This window comes from Mchenga conophoros, linkage group LG18 (genome assembly GCF_057382185.1).
Source record: "Mchenga conophoros isolate Kocher_MC1m ecotype Shallow Benthic linkage group LG18, M_conophoros_male_GT1.1, whole genome shotgun sequence".
Classification (NCBI taxonomy): domain Eukaryota; kingdom Metazoa; phylum Chordata; class Actinopteri; order Cichliformes; family Cichlidae; genus Mchenga; species Mchenga conophoros.
This window is the reverse complement of record NC_140543.1, coordinates 2,247,819-2,265,368: the sequence shown is the minus strand read 5'-3', so window position 1 is coordinate 2,265,368 and position 17,550 is coordinate 2,247,819. Positions and strand designations below refer to the sequence as shown.

The following is a 17,550-nucleotide window of genomic DNA, read 5'->3' as shown; positions in this document are numbered from 1 at the left end:
CCTGAATCATCCAGCAGCCCTCCTCCTCCTCCTCGTCCTGAACATCCTGCTACATCCTCTCTGCGGTGATGCTCCTATTTATAGCAGCTTTTGGCAGGCAGGAGTCGGCGCTGTGCCGCCTCCTCCTCCTCGACAGCTCTCAGAGAAATGAGGAGGAGGAGGAGGAGAGGAGGAAGCTCTCTTCATGCAGAGAGTGTCATCAGTGGAAACCTCCCCGTTGCCTCCCACGTCCACACTTCCATTTGTGCTGCGGTCCACGGTGAGTGGGCTCGGCGTCTCGCTGATGGACCCTCTGACGTTACGCCGCATCGCTGCTTCAAACCTTTATTTCTCTTTGAATGTGGCCCATGTGGGCCCGGGCAGAGGGATTCGAACCTGTGACCTGATGCTTGGTTTGCGTGTGAGCGTCGCAGCGCTTCGATCTGCTTGCAGCTGCCTGATGCTTCGCCGACTGCCGCTTCACATCCAGCTCGAACTGCTCGAACATGCAGCTACCTGGATGATTAACCAGAGCAGAAGCTTCTCGTGTTCAGTCACAGGTCAGGTCAGAGCAGCACCTGCAGTGGAAACTGAATCTTTGACCAATAAAACAAAAAAACAACCCTGATGATGACTTTAAAATGTTTGTAGGAGAGATGGCTGAAAACTATGAATAATTAGTAACTAAACTTTAACCTCAGAGGAGTCGAGCTGTGGCGACCTTTAGACTCCCCGTGCTGCTCTCTGCCAGATAGTTTATATGTAAGCTGACAGGTTTCACACACAGCTGTGGTTTCAGTGGATTACAGTCTGTGGATGGAGCAGGCTCTGAAAAAGGTAACAGGATCGATGATCAGCGTTTCTGAGGACAGGAAGAGCCGTTAGCGTTTGTGTTTTCTAAGCAGAGAAAACACAGACGCTCACTCTGCTGGATTCTCACTGTTTGCTGGTGTAACTCGACTTGATGACTGTTAACAACGAGAAAATCGGCGGCACTGTCGTGCAGACTTTACATGCTTGTAGTTCACAGCTCTAACGGAGAGATTTTCTTATTTTAGGTTTAGGAATCTCGCTGAACCCACTCAAAAACAAAAGCCTGTTTCCTGCCAGGACGAGTGATGAGTAACCTCGCTGTTCCTCGAGTGCTGCGGCGCCTTGGTGAAGCCTTCGATCTGAGCTGCAGAGGAGCGTTTCTCTACGCTGACCTCAGCTGCTGCCGCCCTCACTTTTATCTGCTCTTCAGCACCATATGCCCCGACAGCGGCGGCGGGCGACCCGACCTCGCCTTAGCTGCAAGTCATCGCATCCCCTGGGCTCCTGGTCATGTGACCTGGCCCCTTCCGTCCGGTCCCTTCCCAGCTGTCTCAGCTGATTTTTCAGTTCTGTGCAGGAAGCAGGAGGCTGAAGATGCTGAACCGTCAGCGGTGCTTCCCCTCGGTCACGTAATCTGTGTTAATCTGTGGAGGGAATCCCAGCAGTTACTCCAGTAATTAAAGCAGGAATTAATCAGCCCGCACACCAGCGTTCAGCTTCACTTCCTGCTTTCAAATACTCAAACGACATAATCAGGCCACAGCGCTACAGAGCGCGCTCACCACGATGTGTTTTCCTTCTCTGGCTTCGCTGAGCCCAATGCGATCAATCGGGCTGAGAGGTCACACGAAGCGGTTATCAACTGGATAAGTTGCCCGGGGTTTATCCTAGCTGTGGAGGAGTCGGAGATTACAGCAGATACTCCGTTAAGTGAAAGTTCAGACGCGTGTGAGACGGTTTAATTCTTCCAGCTGAAGCTCTGATTACAAATATCTGATATCAGGTCAGTTCCAGGATCACACATGAAGCAAAACCACACAAGAGAAAGCTGGAGTAAAGTTGCTTCTGAGAGTCTGTAGGATGTGGTTCCACACCTGCTCATCTGTTACCATAACAACATAATGTTCTGTGGAGCAGGTTCGGTTTCCATGGTGAAAACACTTCTTCGTGGACATGTTCGCCTTACTGTTCGCGCGACTGTTGACCTCGCGAGCAGCTGCTGTCACAGAAGCTCATGAAAATGTAAATCTAAAAGTTTTCATCTCAGCGGTGGTCTCCCGTCGCCGGGGTTCCGGCTGTTCGGGGACGTAGGTACAGAGGCCGTGCAGCTGTAGGTGATCGGTGGACGTTCTGCAGAAGCAGAGTCAGACGATGTGATTGGCAGCATGCGATTAACACGAGTCTCGTCCAGCTGCACGGTAATCATGCACCCGTGAAATTATTCCTCCTCTTAATCGAGGTTATCTGCGTTTCAGATTTCTGCAGCGAATCATTATTTTTAATGATTAACTGAAGTGAAAGTGTTCGTATTAGTGATGATCTTCAGGCTGAAGCAGCAAGATTCAGTTTTACTGTGAGGTGTGACAGCAAACCGTCATCTGAAGAGAGGTCAAAAACACGTCAGCAGACATGTTTGAGTTACAGCACGAGGCCTGCTCGCCGCTCAGCGTAACGTTTGTACCGCTGACCTGAAACCGTGCAGAGCCCAAAACAGTAAAAAGTTACTAATAAGTTAAAACCTTTTAGTTTGTGAAGGTCATGTCTTGTTCAGTTTGGGTTTTTTCTGATTTTGTCCTCAGTTTGATGATTTTAAGCTCTGATGCACAGAAACAGCAGGCCTGGCTGTAAGTCATAAGTCAGCAAACTAAAGTGACCCAGAAAGACTGATCCAAACACTGGGTGACAGTTCCTCTAATGACCACTAGAGGCTCCAGCAGAAATAAAGATGTTTACAGCCTGGTCTCTGGAGCTGACGCCTCCCTCATCACTGTATTCATAAGCAGCCAGGCTGTGCAGGTTTAGAAGAGTTGAGCTAATCCACTTATTTATCCACTTATTCTGAAGTTTACACAGGTTTGTTTTAAATATAGTCCTTCGAGCGACCTTACTCTGAACCTTCAGAGCTTCAGCACGTCGACGGGTGACTCATGGCGGCATCATCCATGTTTTCAGTGGACGAGGAGAAAACTGTTTCGTTTCCATAGAATAAGCTACAGTGGTCGTGACATCACACACAGTCCTCTGTGTGGTGCTGTCATTAACAGCTGAGCGGTGTCTTGCATTGTTTAGCAGTTAAAGCAGGCGTGGAGGCAGAAATCGCAGCTTCAGTTTGATAAAATAACAGAGAGGTTTGGTGGAAGCAGTCAAGAGTGCTGAACACGACTCGGAGACAGAAACTACTCCAGTGTTTTTCCAGGACGATCATCTCAGACTGGACAGTTCGAGCTCCTTCTCACGGCCGGATGTCTGAGCTTCCTGAGCTTCCTGCGACCTTCCTCTGTGTTTGTCCCAGCTGGGCTAATCATGTGTCTCTCCTCTCAGACCGGCTTCATGATGCAGAGATCGGAGCTCTGTGGGGACCACGCCATCTGCTGCTAGTTTTTGCATCTTTGTTTTGGTCTTCCTCTGATCAGAATTGTGTGTCCTGCCATCCTCAGCCTGTGTGTGACAGTGAGAGAAAAGCTGACGCCTCTACAGCCGGTTCCTCCATAAAGAGCCAGCAGTCGGGTTAGGTCAGCATCAGACTCCATGTCTGTGCAGATCCGACTGCTGCCGACGCAGCCTCGACCTCATTTCCATTTGGACTTCCTGCTGGATCTGAGAAACATCAGCTCACAGTCAGGCTTCCTGCAGCCTCACAGACCTACACGGGTTTTGTAACAGCAGCTCAGCTGTAATTCAGCCAGTCTGACAGGATGAAGGTGTGATGGAGGCACCTGCACCGACATCAGGGGGACTGCTGTAGTTTGAAACATGAATCTGACGATGCTGCTGAGAGCTGCATCAGAGACATTTCAAATGAGACTGAGGTTTTTGAAGAATGTGATGGCACTCAGCAGCTGGAAGTCATGGTGTGGATGTTTTAGACCAGGCCGTGTTGACACCAGAGTTTTGGTGCTGTTATGAAGTTGAAATGAGTCGCTGTGCCTCAGACTTGTTCAGATTCACACTCTACATCTGTGGGTGTCGTCTGCATGCCGCTGCCGCCTCTGTGCCAGCTGTCGTCGTCCTTCTTGAATTCACCAAACGCTGGCCGGCTGGCGCCTCTCAGCCTGATGAACGGAGGTGTTGCCCTTCGCGCTGTTTGCTGGCTCTGCGCCGGTCAGCAGAGGGATCGGGAGGACGGAGGCGTTAAAGGTTCAGGCCCTCAGCGATGATGGGAGGTCTGCAGTTTGAGGCGCTGCTCGTCCAACAGCTCAGCTTCTGACCTGCCGGCTGATCCGGCCCACAGCCACTCAGGCGTGGGATAATCCCGTTCAGCCGCAGCTTAGCATCTCTTTGAAGTTGCTGCTGAAAGTTTCCGAGGTTCTTAGAGCGCCGTCAGGGTTTCACCAATCTGCCTCACGGCAAAACCTCCGACTGCAGCAAAGCGGGATCAGTGTTTGAGACCCTGATCGAGAAAAAGCCAAAACACTGGAGCCAACACCCGGCTCTGAAATCATCCCGAGATCCTGTCAGCACGTTATAAATGTACTCAGGTTACTCCTGATTTTTTTTCCCCTCCTTTTTAACCCATTAAAGTTGAATAATTCCCCCTCTTTAAAATCCCTGAGTGAAAACAGCCCCTGAAAGCCGAGGATTTCCTCAGAAACACTCACAAACCCCCATTTCTCCGACTCTGAAGCAGGCAGAATGAAAACCAGCAGAGAGCTCAAACCCTTGGATTTTCTCTGCATTATTCTCTTTGCTCCGATATTAAAACCAAACAATAAGACTTTGACGCTGAGAAATGCCGATCCAGCTGTGAGTGAAGAGGATGTAAGCGTTGGAGTAGCTCGGCAGTTATAAAGAAACTGTTTAGTGTTACAGCACAAATGAAACTGTGGCTAAACTGTGATCATACGTGTCTGTTTGTGTCATGTGACCTGAAAGCCTCGTCCAACGCGCTTCCTGTGCTGCTGTGTGTATACGAGCCTAACCAAGACACTGCCCGGCGTCGGTAACCCTCCAAAGCTGCGCTGGTGTTGTCTCCATTCATCAGCCACACTCATCATTATGTTGGAGCTGAGCACAGTTTGACTTTCTTTAGAACTGAAACAAACACTGTTTTAGTCTCTGAGGTCGGGATTCACACGTATCGAGTCTTTTAAATCGACTTCTGTTGGTCTCACTCTCATTTCTGAATTTAGTTCTTGTCCTTTGGGGCTCGTTTAACGCTCCTCGTGTTCAATTAGAAACACTCGCATTTTTCTTTTCAGACTCCTCAAAGACTCTTCGAAGTGTTGAGATGAAATAATAATAAAAACGCGCTGATGTTTCTTTAGCCGAGCCTCAGATGGTGGACTGAGTGTTTTTACTTTCGCAGCACTTACTGGAGCTGCATTAACTTCTATTTTCCTGAGCGTGGGCGAGCTGCCTGCATGTTCTCACAGTTTGTCTCAGCTGTTTAATTCTCAGTGGACTGGAGACGAATTTAGTCCATAAAAGTGTTTCTTAAAGTCAGGCCGACACAGACGGAAGGTTGCAACAATGTTACCACTGCCCTCAGATCGAGCAACGTGATTGGCTGCTGAAGCGTTTAAGTCCGTAGCTCCTTCACTGGGTTTTTTTTTTCTTTTTTTAATAGGGAAAAGAAAGACTTACTTTCATAAAGAAACTTTATGATTTTAGGAAACAAATAAATCCTGCGATCTTAGTTTTTGGTTGAAATGTTTTCAGTCGGTTGAATTCCTGTTACACCTCCGTGATGTTCAGGTTTCTGATGTCCTCCTCCCGCTCAGCGAGTTGGCGCTCTGAAAAGTGCCCATCACTCGGTTTGGTTACGTAACCGCGTCTGTGCAGGACCGTCGAGTCGTTCACCTGTCACACTGAGCGTCTCTCCTCCCAAAGCCAGAAAACAGATGAGTAAGACTGGAGAGCTCTGACTCATCAAGATGTGAAGGCTGCCGATCAACGGACGAGGCCTCCGAGGAGGACTTCTGCTCGTTTTTATTTTATAAACTACACCGACTGGAGCTCTGACCACAACAGAGACCCAAGCTGTGATTGGATGTTTGTTGGAGAGGTGCACTCTGGGACTTGAGTTTCTTCTCTTGCACAGGTTTTCTTCACCTGCACCGATGATTCAGTCACAAGGGTTTGGTGCTGACGAGCAGTGAGTCACCTCCTTTTGTTGAGAAAAGCAGTCAGAGGATCAGAGAAGGATTATCCTTTAAATGGACTGGTTCTTATATAGCGCTTCTCTACTCTGAGCACTCAAAGCGCTTTATACAACTAATTCATTCACCCATTCACACAAGCACTTCCAAGCTTAAGTATCTAACATTCACACACATTCACACTCCGATGGCTGCATCGGAGAGCAACATGGGTTAGTATCTTGCCCAAGTATATTTGGCATGCAGACTGGAGCAGCCTGGGATCGAACCACCGACCTTCCGGTTAGTGGCTGATCGGCTCTGCCACGCTGGCGTTCTTTCTGAATTCCTTCCTGGGAATAACAAACTCACTTGGTGACACCTCCAGCTCACCAAGGCCAATCAGAGCCCCCAGAATTTTGGCTCTGTGGACCCGTGGGTCACATTACTGACCAAAAACTGCCCGTTTAGAAAGCTGAAACACAGAAAAGCAGGTTAGCTCATGTTTGGGTTTAAAATTTATTACAAAAAAGGTTTTAAATATGAGGTCTCTGCTGGTTTGTTTGTCTTTTATCGCTTTGTTTTCCCTTCTTTACGTTGAGGTTTTTGTTTTGTTAGTTTGTTGCGTTTTCTTCTCTGTAAATAATGAACCCGTAATTACTGATTCTCACCACATGGTGGAGCCGCCTGCACTGTTGTTGTGCTCGAGTGGAGAGTTTCATGAAGATGTGTCGTGTATAATCGTGACAGCTGCTCCTCCCCGAGCCTGATTCTTTTGGTGGTTCTTCCTCCCCGCTGTCGCTGCTCATAGCGGTTCAACTCATTGAACTAGAGTTGTTGTCACATTGCTGTTGGCCCCGTTTTGCTGATTTTTGTGTTTTCCTGTTGCAGAAGTACAGGCACCACGATGAGGACTCGTCCCCCCAGGACCAGAGCTCCCCCCAGCTGACGGAGGAGGCGGGGGGCCCAGAGCTGGTCCAGGTAGCAGAGAAGAACCTTTCCCTGATCGAGAATGTGCACGGCTACGTCACCCACGCTCACATCTCACCGATGAAGGTAGGAGATGGCATTGTCTCAGCCTCCCGTCTCTCTCATTGGTCCAAACGGCGACTTTACTGGCTTCTCTTTCAAACAGTCAGCGAGCCACAGCCTTCATTTCAGACGTCCGTCACAGTCAGATCATTGATGAGCGGTGCATCATTATGTTCTGTAGCTGCAGCAAATAAAAAGCTTGCTCTCAGTTTCAGTGAAAACCTGCTTCTGGAGGTTTTTAATGTAATGTTTTTAAGTCCAACGGTCCTTCTGAAAAGACCTGGCTGAGCCAACATTCAGGCAAAATCCAAGATTTCAGCTCATAAAATATTCATGTAACGGGAACGTTTCATGGTGCACGAACGAGCCAGAGTTTGTTAAAATGCCAGTGAAGTTAAATGTTTTCATGTGTTTCTCATCTCTTTACATTTGTTTCCTGATGGCGACTTTTCGTGTTTATGTGTGCACACCAATCAGAGTCGCCGCATTCCACTTTAATCAGTCGATCAATCGACGAAGCAGGTTTTTGTCATAAAATGAGTATAAATGTCTTAATCTTAATCTGTTTTAGTCACACACACACACACACACACACACACACACACACACACACACACACACACACACGTGGAGGATGAGGCTTGTTGCTTGTATGTGTTGCATCATGTGACCCATTAAAATGCTGACGCTGCTCTGAAGCTCACACCTGTTTCCTGTCATCGCGCCATCACACACCTTTCAAATTCCTCTGGTCCACGTTTCAGTGTTACAGCTGCAGCAGGTAAAAGTCCAGGTGAGATCACCGCATGGTATTGTGGGCGGAGCCTGAGAATTCCCCCTGAGGTAAACCTACAGGATTAGATGTTTGGGGTCTCGATGTTGAGGCCGTCCAGGAGTTCCCGCTAGTGGACGCTTCCTAAAGTTTTCCATGAACAGAATCAAAGCTGTGCGATCATAAATGTGAAAGGACAGAAATTCTGTCAAACATGGATTCATCCAGCTCCTGATGTTTCATCCAAACATTGAGAGGGAAGTAGCAGCCCTGGCTGCTGCAACGCCCTGTTAGAGCTTCCTACTAGTTTCCCGGATTTTCCCAGTCTGAAAATAATTTAGGTGACTCAAACGCTTCAGGACAAAAGCACGAGCTGATATTTAAACACTTTCCTCGTGTGATGTGAGCAGCTTCTCTCACAGCCGGGCCTCGGTTTGGAAACCAGATCGCGCTCGGTCTGTTTCTCGCCGTCCTGGAAGCTCGACCAGGGGAATTTGGCGTGCTCCCAGTCACGTGACTCTGCCTCCTGTTCGTGCTGCTTCTGTCAGTGCCCGCTGTGTTTGTGTCTGTCGCCGCTCGGGCCTCCACGTTACTCTCATAACGACTGTGTGTGCCGTTAAAGGAGCATTTCACCAACTCCACACGTCCACGTTAATGTGTGTGCCCATCGTCTGTGGAGAAGAGCTGTCACGGTGCATTATGGGAAGTGTAGGATCCAGTGTTTTTGTAGCTTGGCCGATTAATTAGGGACAAGTGGACAGTATTTAGAAAGATGCTTTTTTCTGACGAGCTGTTAAAGTAAGACTGAAAATCTCTTTAACGCTTTCAAAACGTTTGAAATTATCTTTAAGTTTGTAAAAATAAAATGGATACAGAAAATAACCTTCAGTTTAAGCCGTTCTTGACAAAGAAGGTGATGAATTATAAATAGTCATTAAAATGACTTTTTCTTCCCACGTTTGATGAATAAATCGTTTAATAAAAGATCAGTTTAAATAAAAACCAAAGGCTGCTTCGGTGAGATGTCGCTGTATTTCCAGCTGATTGTCACATAAATGTGTTTCCTCATCAGTGTGCAGCGGCGCCAGAGAACAAACGGAAAGGCCTCCTGCCTGAAATCTGCCTCCGTGTTTCGTGCTCAGAGCTGATTAATCCAATCTCCGATTAGCTGAGATGTGATATTTCACGGAGGTTTGACCCGTTTCACGCTGCACTGCTCGTGGTAACGGAGAACATGGGATCAGATCGAAGCTGGGTGGCTGTGACTCGCAGATGGAGCTCTGCTGCCATCGTGTGGAGATCAGATCATCTGCAGCACGAGGCCAAAGCGCCCTCACAGAGGGTGTTGATGCCGCACCAGGTGGATCTAACCCGACTTTCTTTGAGGCTTCAGTCTCTTATTTAAACCTTATTTAACAGAAATCTCAAAAATGTCTCTAATTTCTTTTTAATGTCTCGTGCTTTAAATATGAGACCTGTATGAAATCTGTAGGTGACTGCCTCCCAGTGTTTGTGAAGGGTATTACATCATAAATCACATGAACGAGGGAAATGAAAACAAAGTCATGTTTTATAATCTCTCTTAATATAGAAAGATTTGTGTTCATTCTAAAGACTTTCGAGATCTGTCAGATTTTTGATGCTTTGTTCTTTGAAACAGAATAAAAAGCTCGTTAATTTTAAAGATAAGGCACGTCCACATAGTTCAGACAGCGGCTGACATAATTATGTCAAAGTAACGCTTAACATCGGCGTCCACAGCGTCAAAACTGGGAATCTGCTCGTGCTGAAAACACGGCTCACGCCAACACAGGTTCACGTGAACATCTGGAACTCCTGGAATAAAAATGCACCACAGTAAATGTGGAGAGCTGAGAGGAGCACTGTGTTTGGTGTAAAGATTTGAGATGATGTGAGAAGAAACTCCTCTAAACTTTGTTTCTATGCAGGAAACAATTACCGTTAAAAAGAAAAGGAAAGAAAAAACAGCCGAACACGAAACAGTCGAGCTGCAAACGGTTCAAACGCTCCGTCGATCGAAGGGAAGGACGCGCATTCTCACATCTGACCAGCCAAACTCGCTGAAACAGTCGGACCAGCGTCAGATAAGCCTCAGAGAGCAGAAGGCATGAATAAAAAACTCTGTTCACGTGACTGAGTGAGTCCATCGTGGTCCGAGGGTTGGAGAAAGATCCGCTCAGTGCAGACGATAAAGTTTTAGTTGATCTAAAGAGAGAAACTGATCTCGATGAGGCTTTTTTGGGCCAGATGTTAAACACTGGATGAGGAGAATGAAGTCAAAGCTGTTTTGGTTTGTGTGTGAGCTAACGTCGGCCTCTGGGCTGCAGTTCTGTGGTGTAGTTGGAGGTTTATTGTGATGTGTTGTAGCCTTCACCTGTTCACTGTGTGTGTCCCCCTGTTGTATGTGGTTTTCCACACGTGTGTTGCAGCAGCGTTCACGCCTGATTCGGACTTGTGTGTTCGGTCCTGACAGTGTGACGGACTCGTCTCTGAGAGGGTTCAGCCTGCCGTCCAGTAAAAGCCTCAAAGTAACAGAAATGAACCAAAAAGTGCTGCAGAATCAATCAAGTCATAAATGTTTGACCCATTTTTGTTTCTACTGAATAAATCGACATGAATAAAAAAGACAAACCTCAGCAGGCTCATTGATCACTGATCTCCTGACCTGTGGTCACGCCGTTAACCATCAAAGCTCCTCCTCCTCTTTGTCCTCCTCATCAGTTTATCGCTCGCTCACCTGTGAACGCTCAGGTTTCTGTGATTCCTCTCCCTCAGATTTCTTCTTAAAGCAGATCTGACCTCATTTGTAATGATGTTCAGACTCTGATGATATTCTGTTATTCTTCTCGTCAGGTCTCATCTACAGATTCAAACCATCGAGGCGCTCTGTGTGCGTAAACATCGGTATGCGAGATGATGTCCAGTTCTGAGTTTAACTCTGGCGAGATGTTCAAATCGTCCCTTTTAACAATAATTTTTCTTTGTTTGGTGGAAATTAACCAAAAATTCAATAAATAGAATCAGTTATCAGCCTAGAGTTGTATATTTGCTGCAGCTCATCGAGAGTTTGTCATGAATATTAAGATAAAAATAATACGGCTTATTCTCTGTATTAGCAGCCAGGCTTTAAGTGCCTAAAGTCCCTCAGTCTCTCAGCTGGGCCCAACTGTCTAAAAGCACTAAATTGTCTTTAGGCAGTGACTTCTGATTGGTCGGGGTTAGCCAAAGATAGTAGCGTGCATGAAAACATCCCGTTTTACAGCATTAACCTTTCAGGCTGGTGAAAAATCGAAACAGCAAAGCATTGCAATATTTTGTGTACAGTCTGAATACTACAAACGAGAGGGCAACCTCTCTGCAAACAGTGGCAGTCTGACTCTGACTGCACTCGTTGTCAAAGGTTTGCAAATGAGTGCATCTACTTTACAAACGCAGACAGCCGGTTGGCATCAGTCTGAGTCTGTCAGGCAGCTGCAGGCATCCTGCTTAGATTCATGTAGAACAGACAAACTCGTGTAACAACTACATGTGAACCTCTGTGTGGACAGACGGCAACAGAGATGTGATTTTCTATGATTTCTCACAGTAAATTGTTGGTTAAGGTTAAACTGACTGTGCTACGTTCATTGTGTCCATGTCTGTCAGTCTCATTTTGCAGTGAGAACCATTATGCTGTTAGATGAAGTTATTGTAGTGGAGTCTGCCTTACAGTCTAAAGGACCTGCAGGTGACTGTTGCTGTGATTTGGCGCCGTATAAATAAATAAAACTGAATTGACAAAGTTTAACTTCAGTTTAAAATAGTGATAAATCACAGTATGTTTTTGCACAATAGTACAAATTGTTCAGAAAATGTTAAATTGCAGTAACATCACATGATGGGGTGAATCTGCCCTCTGACAGGAAGTGGACTCAGAGGAAGTTGATGTAAATTACAGAGTGTCGGTTTGAATCTGTAGATGAACGAAGGTAAAAGGTCCTGCTGACCGAAAGTCTTGGATCAGGTCTCGCATGTGTGCGGCCCCCGGGGGTGGAGGTGTCTGCGACTATCGTTAAAGCAGAAAGGTGGTGGAGACGAGTGCACTAGCCAATCAGAGGGAACCATGTTTGTCTGTCCAGTGTTTGCTGTGTTGTTTTGGTCGTTCAGTGTAGAAACATGTCACCTTCATCCGTACGGAGACGCCTCCCTGAGCGCTCCTCCGTGTCTGTCTGTCTGTGACGCTCCTCCTGCCGTGTCTGAGCGAGCCGCCGTGTCTCCTCCTCTGCTCCTCTGTCCTTTAGGTAGCGTCTCTGGAGTGCATCTTTGACGGCTCAACTTTAGGACAGCATCACCCGGAGCTCCCCTCCCCTACGTCCTCCACTCTCTACCCCCACGGAGAGGAAAGCCCCCTCCCCTCCTGCTCCTCCAACCCTTACCCCCCGATCCAGGTAAACCCCCACCCCTCACCTTCCCATCCCGCCGGGTTGTTTTCTTGGTACTGCTGTATTATTTCACATCGCCATCATGTTTCACACCTATCTGAAGCACGACGTGCTCTGATTACAAATGATTTGCTCTGTGGTAAAAACTCACATGTTTAAACTGTAATAAATTAGCATTTTTAGGGGCGTGGCCTCTTTGGCTGACAGGTGGATGGTGACACAGGCGGCTGTAGCTGCTAGCTCTGTGCGTGTTTGTGCTGTGGGAGTGTTTTGGAGCGTGTTTAGTGACATTAGCTGACAGTAATATGGCTGCTGTGAGGTTAGTGTACCGACAGGCCGTCCAAGAAGTCTGAGCGCGAGCGCTGGGGAACTGTTAGGATTGTATTTGGAGGTTACTGAGCGTCAGTGAGCCGGTGTCTGTGTGATGCACCCGTACAGCTTGCTAACATGCTAATTCTGGTGTTTAACCCTGCCATAGAACCAAGTCTGCCAGAGCTTACTTTATATTTTTACATGCTGTGGAGCCATTTGTGGGAGCATTTCAAGTTGCTATACATCAATACAACTGTTATAGCCCAAATTTTAGTAATATGTCTGCATTAAGTCCACAGTAACTACATAAATTGCAAAAAAGTGCAATACACATATTTTACACATATTTCTACTTAGAGAAATTTAAGAAGCTTATCCCTCAAAACTTTAAATACAGAAAAGTTGCAAAAAATAGTTTACAGCAACAGCAAATTTATTTTGAGTGTCTTTATCGTTCTATTTTTTAGATACACCAATTTTTATATACTGCAGAAAAAACAAAATTAAATATTATAATGCAAATTTGCAAAGAAAACAGCAGGTGCATCAAAATAAACTATTTAAAGCAGTGCAATTTCTGTTCTAAGCATCCCAGCAACTATTCAGAAAAGCATGAAGTCCAGCATGACTTTTAAAAACACCAGTATAGGCTTATAAGGCCCATAAGTAAATAAAAAAAAAACAAAAAAAAACTACATTTCGGTTTTGGCCAGGAAATGGCGGACATGCGATAGTTCGCGCTGACGTCTATTCCAACCTAGGAAGTGTTACAAACAGCTGATCGGCAAAGCGTGTTTCTGGAATATTATGTTTTTGTTACTGTGGTTTTTATGTAATTTTTGCAAAGCTATATGTGGAAGGAAACCGTGACCGAGGACAAGCTGATGGCATCAGATGTAAGTACAACTCCTCCGGTTTCATATGCAAAAAAAAAATTTTTATTGAGCTAGCTACGTGGTTCTGGTTCTACAGGGATTTAAAAATAGTTACCAAAACGTAGCGTGCTGCTCCGACCGGCTTTAAAGGGTTAAAGGGTGATGGTGTAATAGCTGACTGTCTCAGTGACTCAGTGCAGATGAAGTCCTGCATGTTTTGAGTCACACAAGTGATCTCAGGCCGTTTTCTCACCTGTGGGTCGTTTGCTCTGCTCTGATCCGGTCGATGAGTTTGTAAACCTGTAGCTTTGACTGCGGTTCGGTTTGTTTTCAATCACACCTGCACAAACGACCCGCACCAAGCTCTAACCCGAGGTCGATTTAAAAGGACTAAACATCGTCTTCAGCGTGGAGACGTTTCTGTTTTCAGTGTGTGCATTAACAGGTATTCATTCTACAAGCTCACACCTGTGAATCTGTAAGTCTTCATGTCGCACATGCAAAGAGCCGCACACATCTCGACTCCTCACTGGTTGCTGTGGTACGTTTGGTGGTGAAGCTGGAGCTGAGAGTGAAATGTGCAGAGTGCAGGAAACGTGAGCAACGGTAGACCAAACCGCAAACTTGGCTGTGTGCACAACTTATCTGTAGTGAAGTTTGAGGGTCTTGCAAACTGCAGGAGTTTCCTGTGTTGGCAGGCGTGCCGATGAGTCAGCAGCAGGTCTCTGTTCGATTCCCGCTGACCCGCAGCTTTACTGAATGTCACTGATTTGTTTTCCACATGTTTTACCTGCAACTGTCCAAAGATAAAGAACAGAGGTGGGGGGGTTCTGGCCCTGATCCGTGCAGCTGTTTGTGCCTCAGACTCTTCAGCACCTCCAACACTCTTTGGAGGAATCTCTTCATCCAGCTCTTCATTGTTTCTTAAACGTTTGATCTGCAGCGGCCGCCCTGCCTGACGTCAGCAGGTGGATGCTATCTCCACCGCCTCCACGGCGATAACGCAGCAAATGGACTGTCACATCCCACAAAGACGGCGAGGGCCGCGAGGACGTACTGTACGCCCCTGTGTTTATTGTCCCTTTCATTTTTTTTTTCATCTCGTTTTCTCCACCTCTCACTCGACTTGCTGTCCTCAGCAGCGCCATGGCAACACAGGAGATGAATGTCGACAAAGAAAATCCAGACGGCAGGAAAATGGAGAAGGAGGAGGAGGAGGGGTGAACCTGCACGGAAGGACAAGGAACGATTTAGTGAGGCTTTCAGTAACACTGTGAGGGGGTGATGATAAAATGGAGAGCTGCCCTCCTCTTCGTCCCCAACAGAAAGATTTACAGCTGCTCTCAAGTATATTTAGCTGCAGAGCTCATGAAACGAGGGCTCCTTCATCGTCTCCGCTGCACGTCAGTCCGGGGAGGACGGGCCAGCTCTATTTAAAGCTTTATGAAGTTTCAGGGAAACCGTTCAATGTCGGTGCGGACGTCTTCATGAGCGGGAAACTCGTGGATGGCGGGGAAAACGTGTTCATTTAAGCATTTATGATAGGTTCGTACACTGTAAGAAGAAACACGAGTGGCCGATCTCACAGCAGACAGAAACTTACATGAGTTTAAAGTTTATGTGCCAGGTTTTCTTCTTCATCACATCAGTGAGATAATTTATTAATTTATTTTAAAAAATGCATTTCTAACATGTTTTACTGAGGTTTTCTCTCCTGAAACTAAGGTTTCTGCTGCAAACAGGCTTCAATGTTTCCCTTAAACACTATGTTCTGCATCTGGACCAAACGTGCTCCTCCTTTTGCCCCGTTTGTACCGATTCAGTTTTCAGGAACTTTGGTTCATTAGTTTTCGTGTAATCGAGAAACGGTGAAAGTGTGCAACAAACTGAGTAACAAAGAAAAATCCAAACCTCGGTACAACTCAGAGTCTTGACCTCAGAACTTCTACTCAACATATTTACTCTTAAATTCATCTTAAGATCAAATAAATGTGAAGCTTTTGACTCATCGCTCTCTTCTCTTTGTATAAAATGAAGTTTGGTCTTTGGGGTTCATCCACAGCCTGGTTTAAAGGACACGGTGGCCTCAGGTCATCAGGATCAGCTGCTACGTAAAGCGGGGTGTCATCATCGTACAGGTGTGTTTCCTCTGGCTTATGGATCAGGTAACTGTTTGAAAGGCGTGTCCTGGGCAGAGCCTGGTGGGACACCATGTCAGAGGTTTAGTGTCTGTAAGAGAAGCTTTTAATCACTGTTTTCATCAGTGACCTCAGGCCCAACACGGCGCTTACAGCAGAAAACCTTTAAAGGACTAAAATTGAGACAAACATGATTCGCCAGAAAGTCTTGTTTTATTAAGAATATGACCACAACTTTAGACTCTTGATATCAATCTAGTAAAAATTATACAAATTAAAGCTGTTTGACAGTTTTAAATGCAGTATATGCACCATACTTTAATAAGAAAACATTTATTTCGTTTGGACAAAAGGAAGCAGGCGAGCAGGTGGATAAAACCGGACTGACATTTTGGCCCAGCCTTCAGACTAGCACCACTTACATACGGATATATTTTTTTAGCAGGCAGTAAAGAACGAAGAGCTGACGTAGAGTGATGTGACTCTGATGCTGACGGTGCATGTTAATGAAACGGACACTTTGCTTCATCATGTGACAGACTTGGACTCATCTGTACTTCCTGTTCTCAGGTTTATGACCTTAAAAGGAAAATGTACAAAATCACGTAATGAAGTGAAAATTGCAGAATAATAACAGCCATTTAAAAACAAATGATGAGTGCAGGTTACAGCTGCGTGTTATAAATCATAGTTTTTAATCTATAACATTTAAATGACTAAAGAAAAATGTTGTATTCTAGATTTATCAAAATTATATCAATGCTGCGCTACAGAAATAAAAAGTGGTCTCCTTGAGACGTGCAGACGTCCATTGATCTCTGATGTTCCTGTGGGCCGGATTTGGACCCTGGGTGGCCTGTTTCTGGCCCCAGCACCACATGTTTGCCACCATTGCTCTAAATGAACTCACTGTGCTGTCGTGACCACCACTCCTGTGATCTCCACACCGGGAAAACTCGGAGTCTTCCCTGCTGACTCATTTTCGGAGTCTGAAGTAGGACAAAGGTCAGCTGGACCAACCCCGCTGAGAGGGAGGAGGAGGAGGAGGAGGAGGAGGAAGACTGTGTGAGGTTTCCAGACTGCAGAGAGAAGAGATCAGAGGACCAACTTCCTCCCTGCCTGCGCTCTCTTTAAACGCGCGCACACACACGCACACACACGCACACACACGCACACACACACACGCACACACACACGCGCACACGCGCACACACACGCTCTCTCTCTCGCTCGTCCTCTCGTCAGCCCTGCAGTCTGCTGTTGCTGTCTGCTCCACACAGACGGAGGCTCGCCGACCGGCTGCCGAGCGATGCTCTCTCACCCCGTCGCCACGTTAATCCCCCCCCAGAGGCTCCGCGCTTTCTCCCCCCGTCACCCCCGCGCCATGACGAGCGTTTATCCCCGCTGACAGGAAGAGGACGACCGCGGTTCGGCTCATCTCCCGGTCACCTCCGTCGGCTCCTCTGCAGCCTCCCTGTTTGTGTCTGAGAGGAAGAAGACGAGGAGGTGGGGTGGGGGGGGGGGGACCCAAGGTGGAGTGAAGCCCCCTCCCATCGTCTGTTCTCCAGCCAGCACCACCTCTGCCACCCCGCAGCCTGCAGCAGGAGCGAGGAGGCGCAGAGGAGGCGACACACCACCTTCAGCGCAGCAGCAGTGGCGGCATCAACATGCTCAACTCTGTGTGGTACGCCAAAAAGATGGGCCGCCGCATCATGGGCACCCTGAGGAGAACCAAGCGGCTCCACCGGCGCCTACTGGTAGGTCGCCCCCCCCTCCTCCAGCTCCTCCACCTCCCACCTATGAGGAAAATAAATCCTCCCAAAGGTTAGGAGGTAGGGGGAGGTGCTGCAGCGTGCAGCGTGACTCATTTCCTAGCACGTGTGTTCATAC

General features: G+C 47.0%; 1 protein-coding gene across 14 annotated transcripts in view; it reads left to right on the top strand.

The window, feature by feature from the left end:
- The window catches only part of dlg1b (discs large MAGUK scaffold protein 1b), a 100,252-nt gene that overhangs the window by 54,064 nt on the left and 28,638 nt on the right, over positions 1-17,550 (top strand). For 7 of the 14 annotated variants that reach the window (XM_085254178.1, XM_085254166.1, XM_085254179.1 and 4 more), the window contains 2 exons: positions 6,981-7,145; positions 12,195-12,341. In XM_085254178.1, the coding sequence (XP_085110304.1) occupies positions 6,981-7,145; positions 12,195-12,341 (312 nt within the window). The remainder of the gene's footprint in view (positions 1-6,980; positions 7,146-12,194; positions 12,342-17,550) is intronic. The other 7 variants (XM_085254174.1, XM_085254173.1, XM_085254172.1 and 4 more) reach the window with 1 other exon arrangement.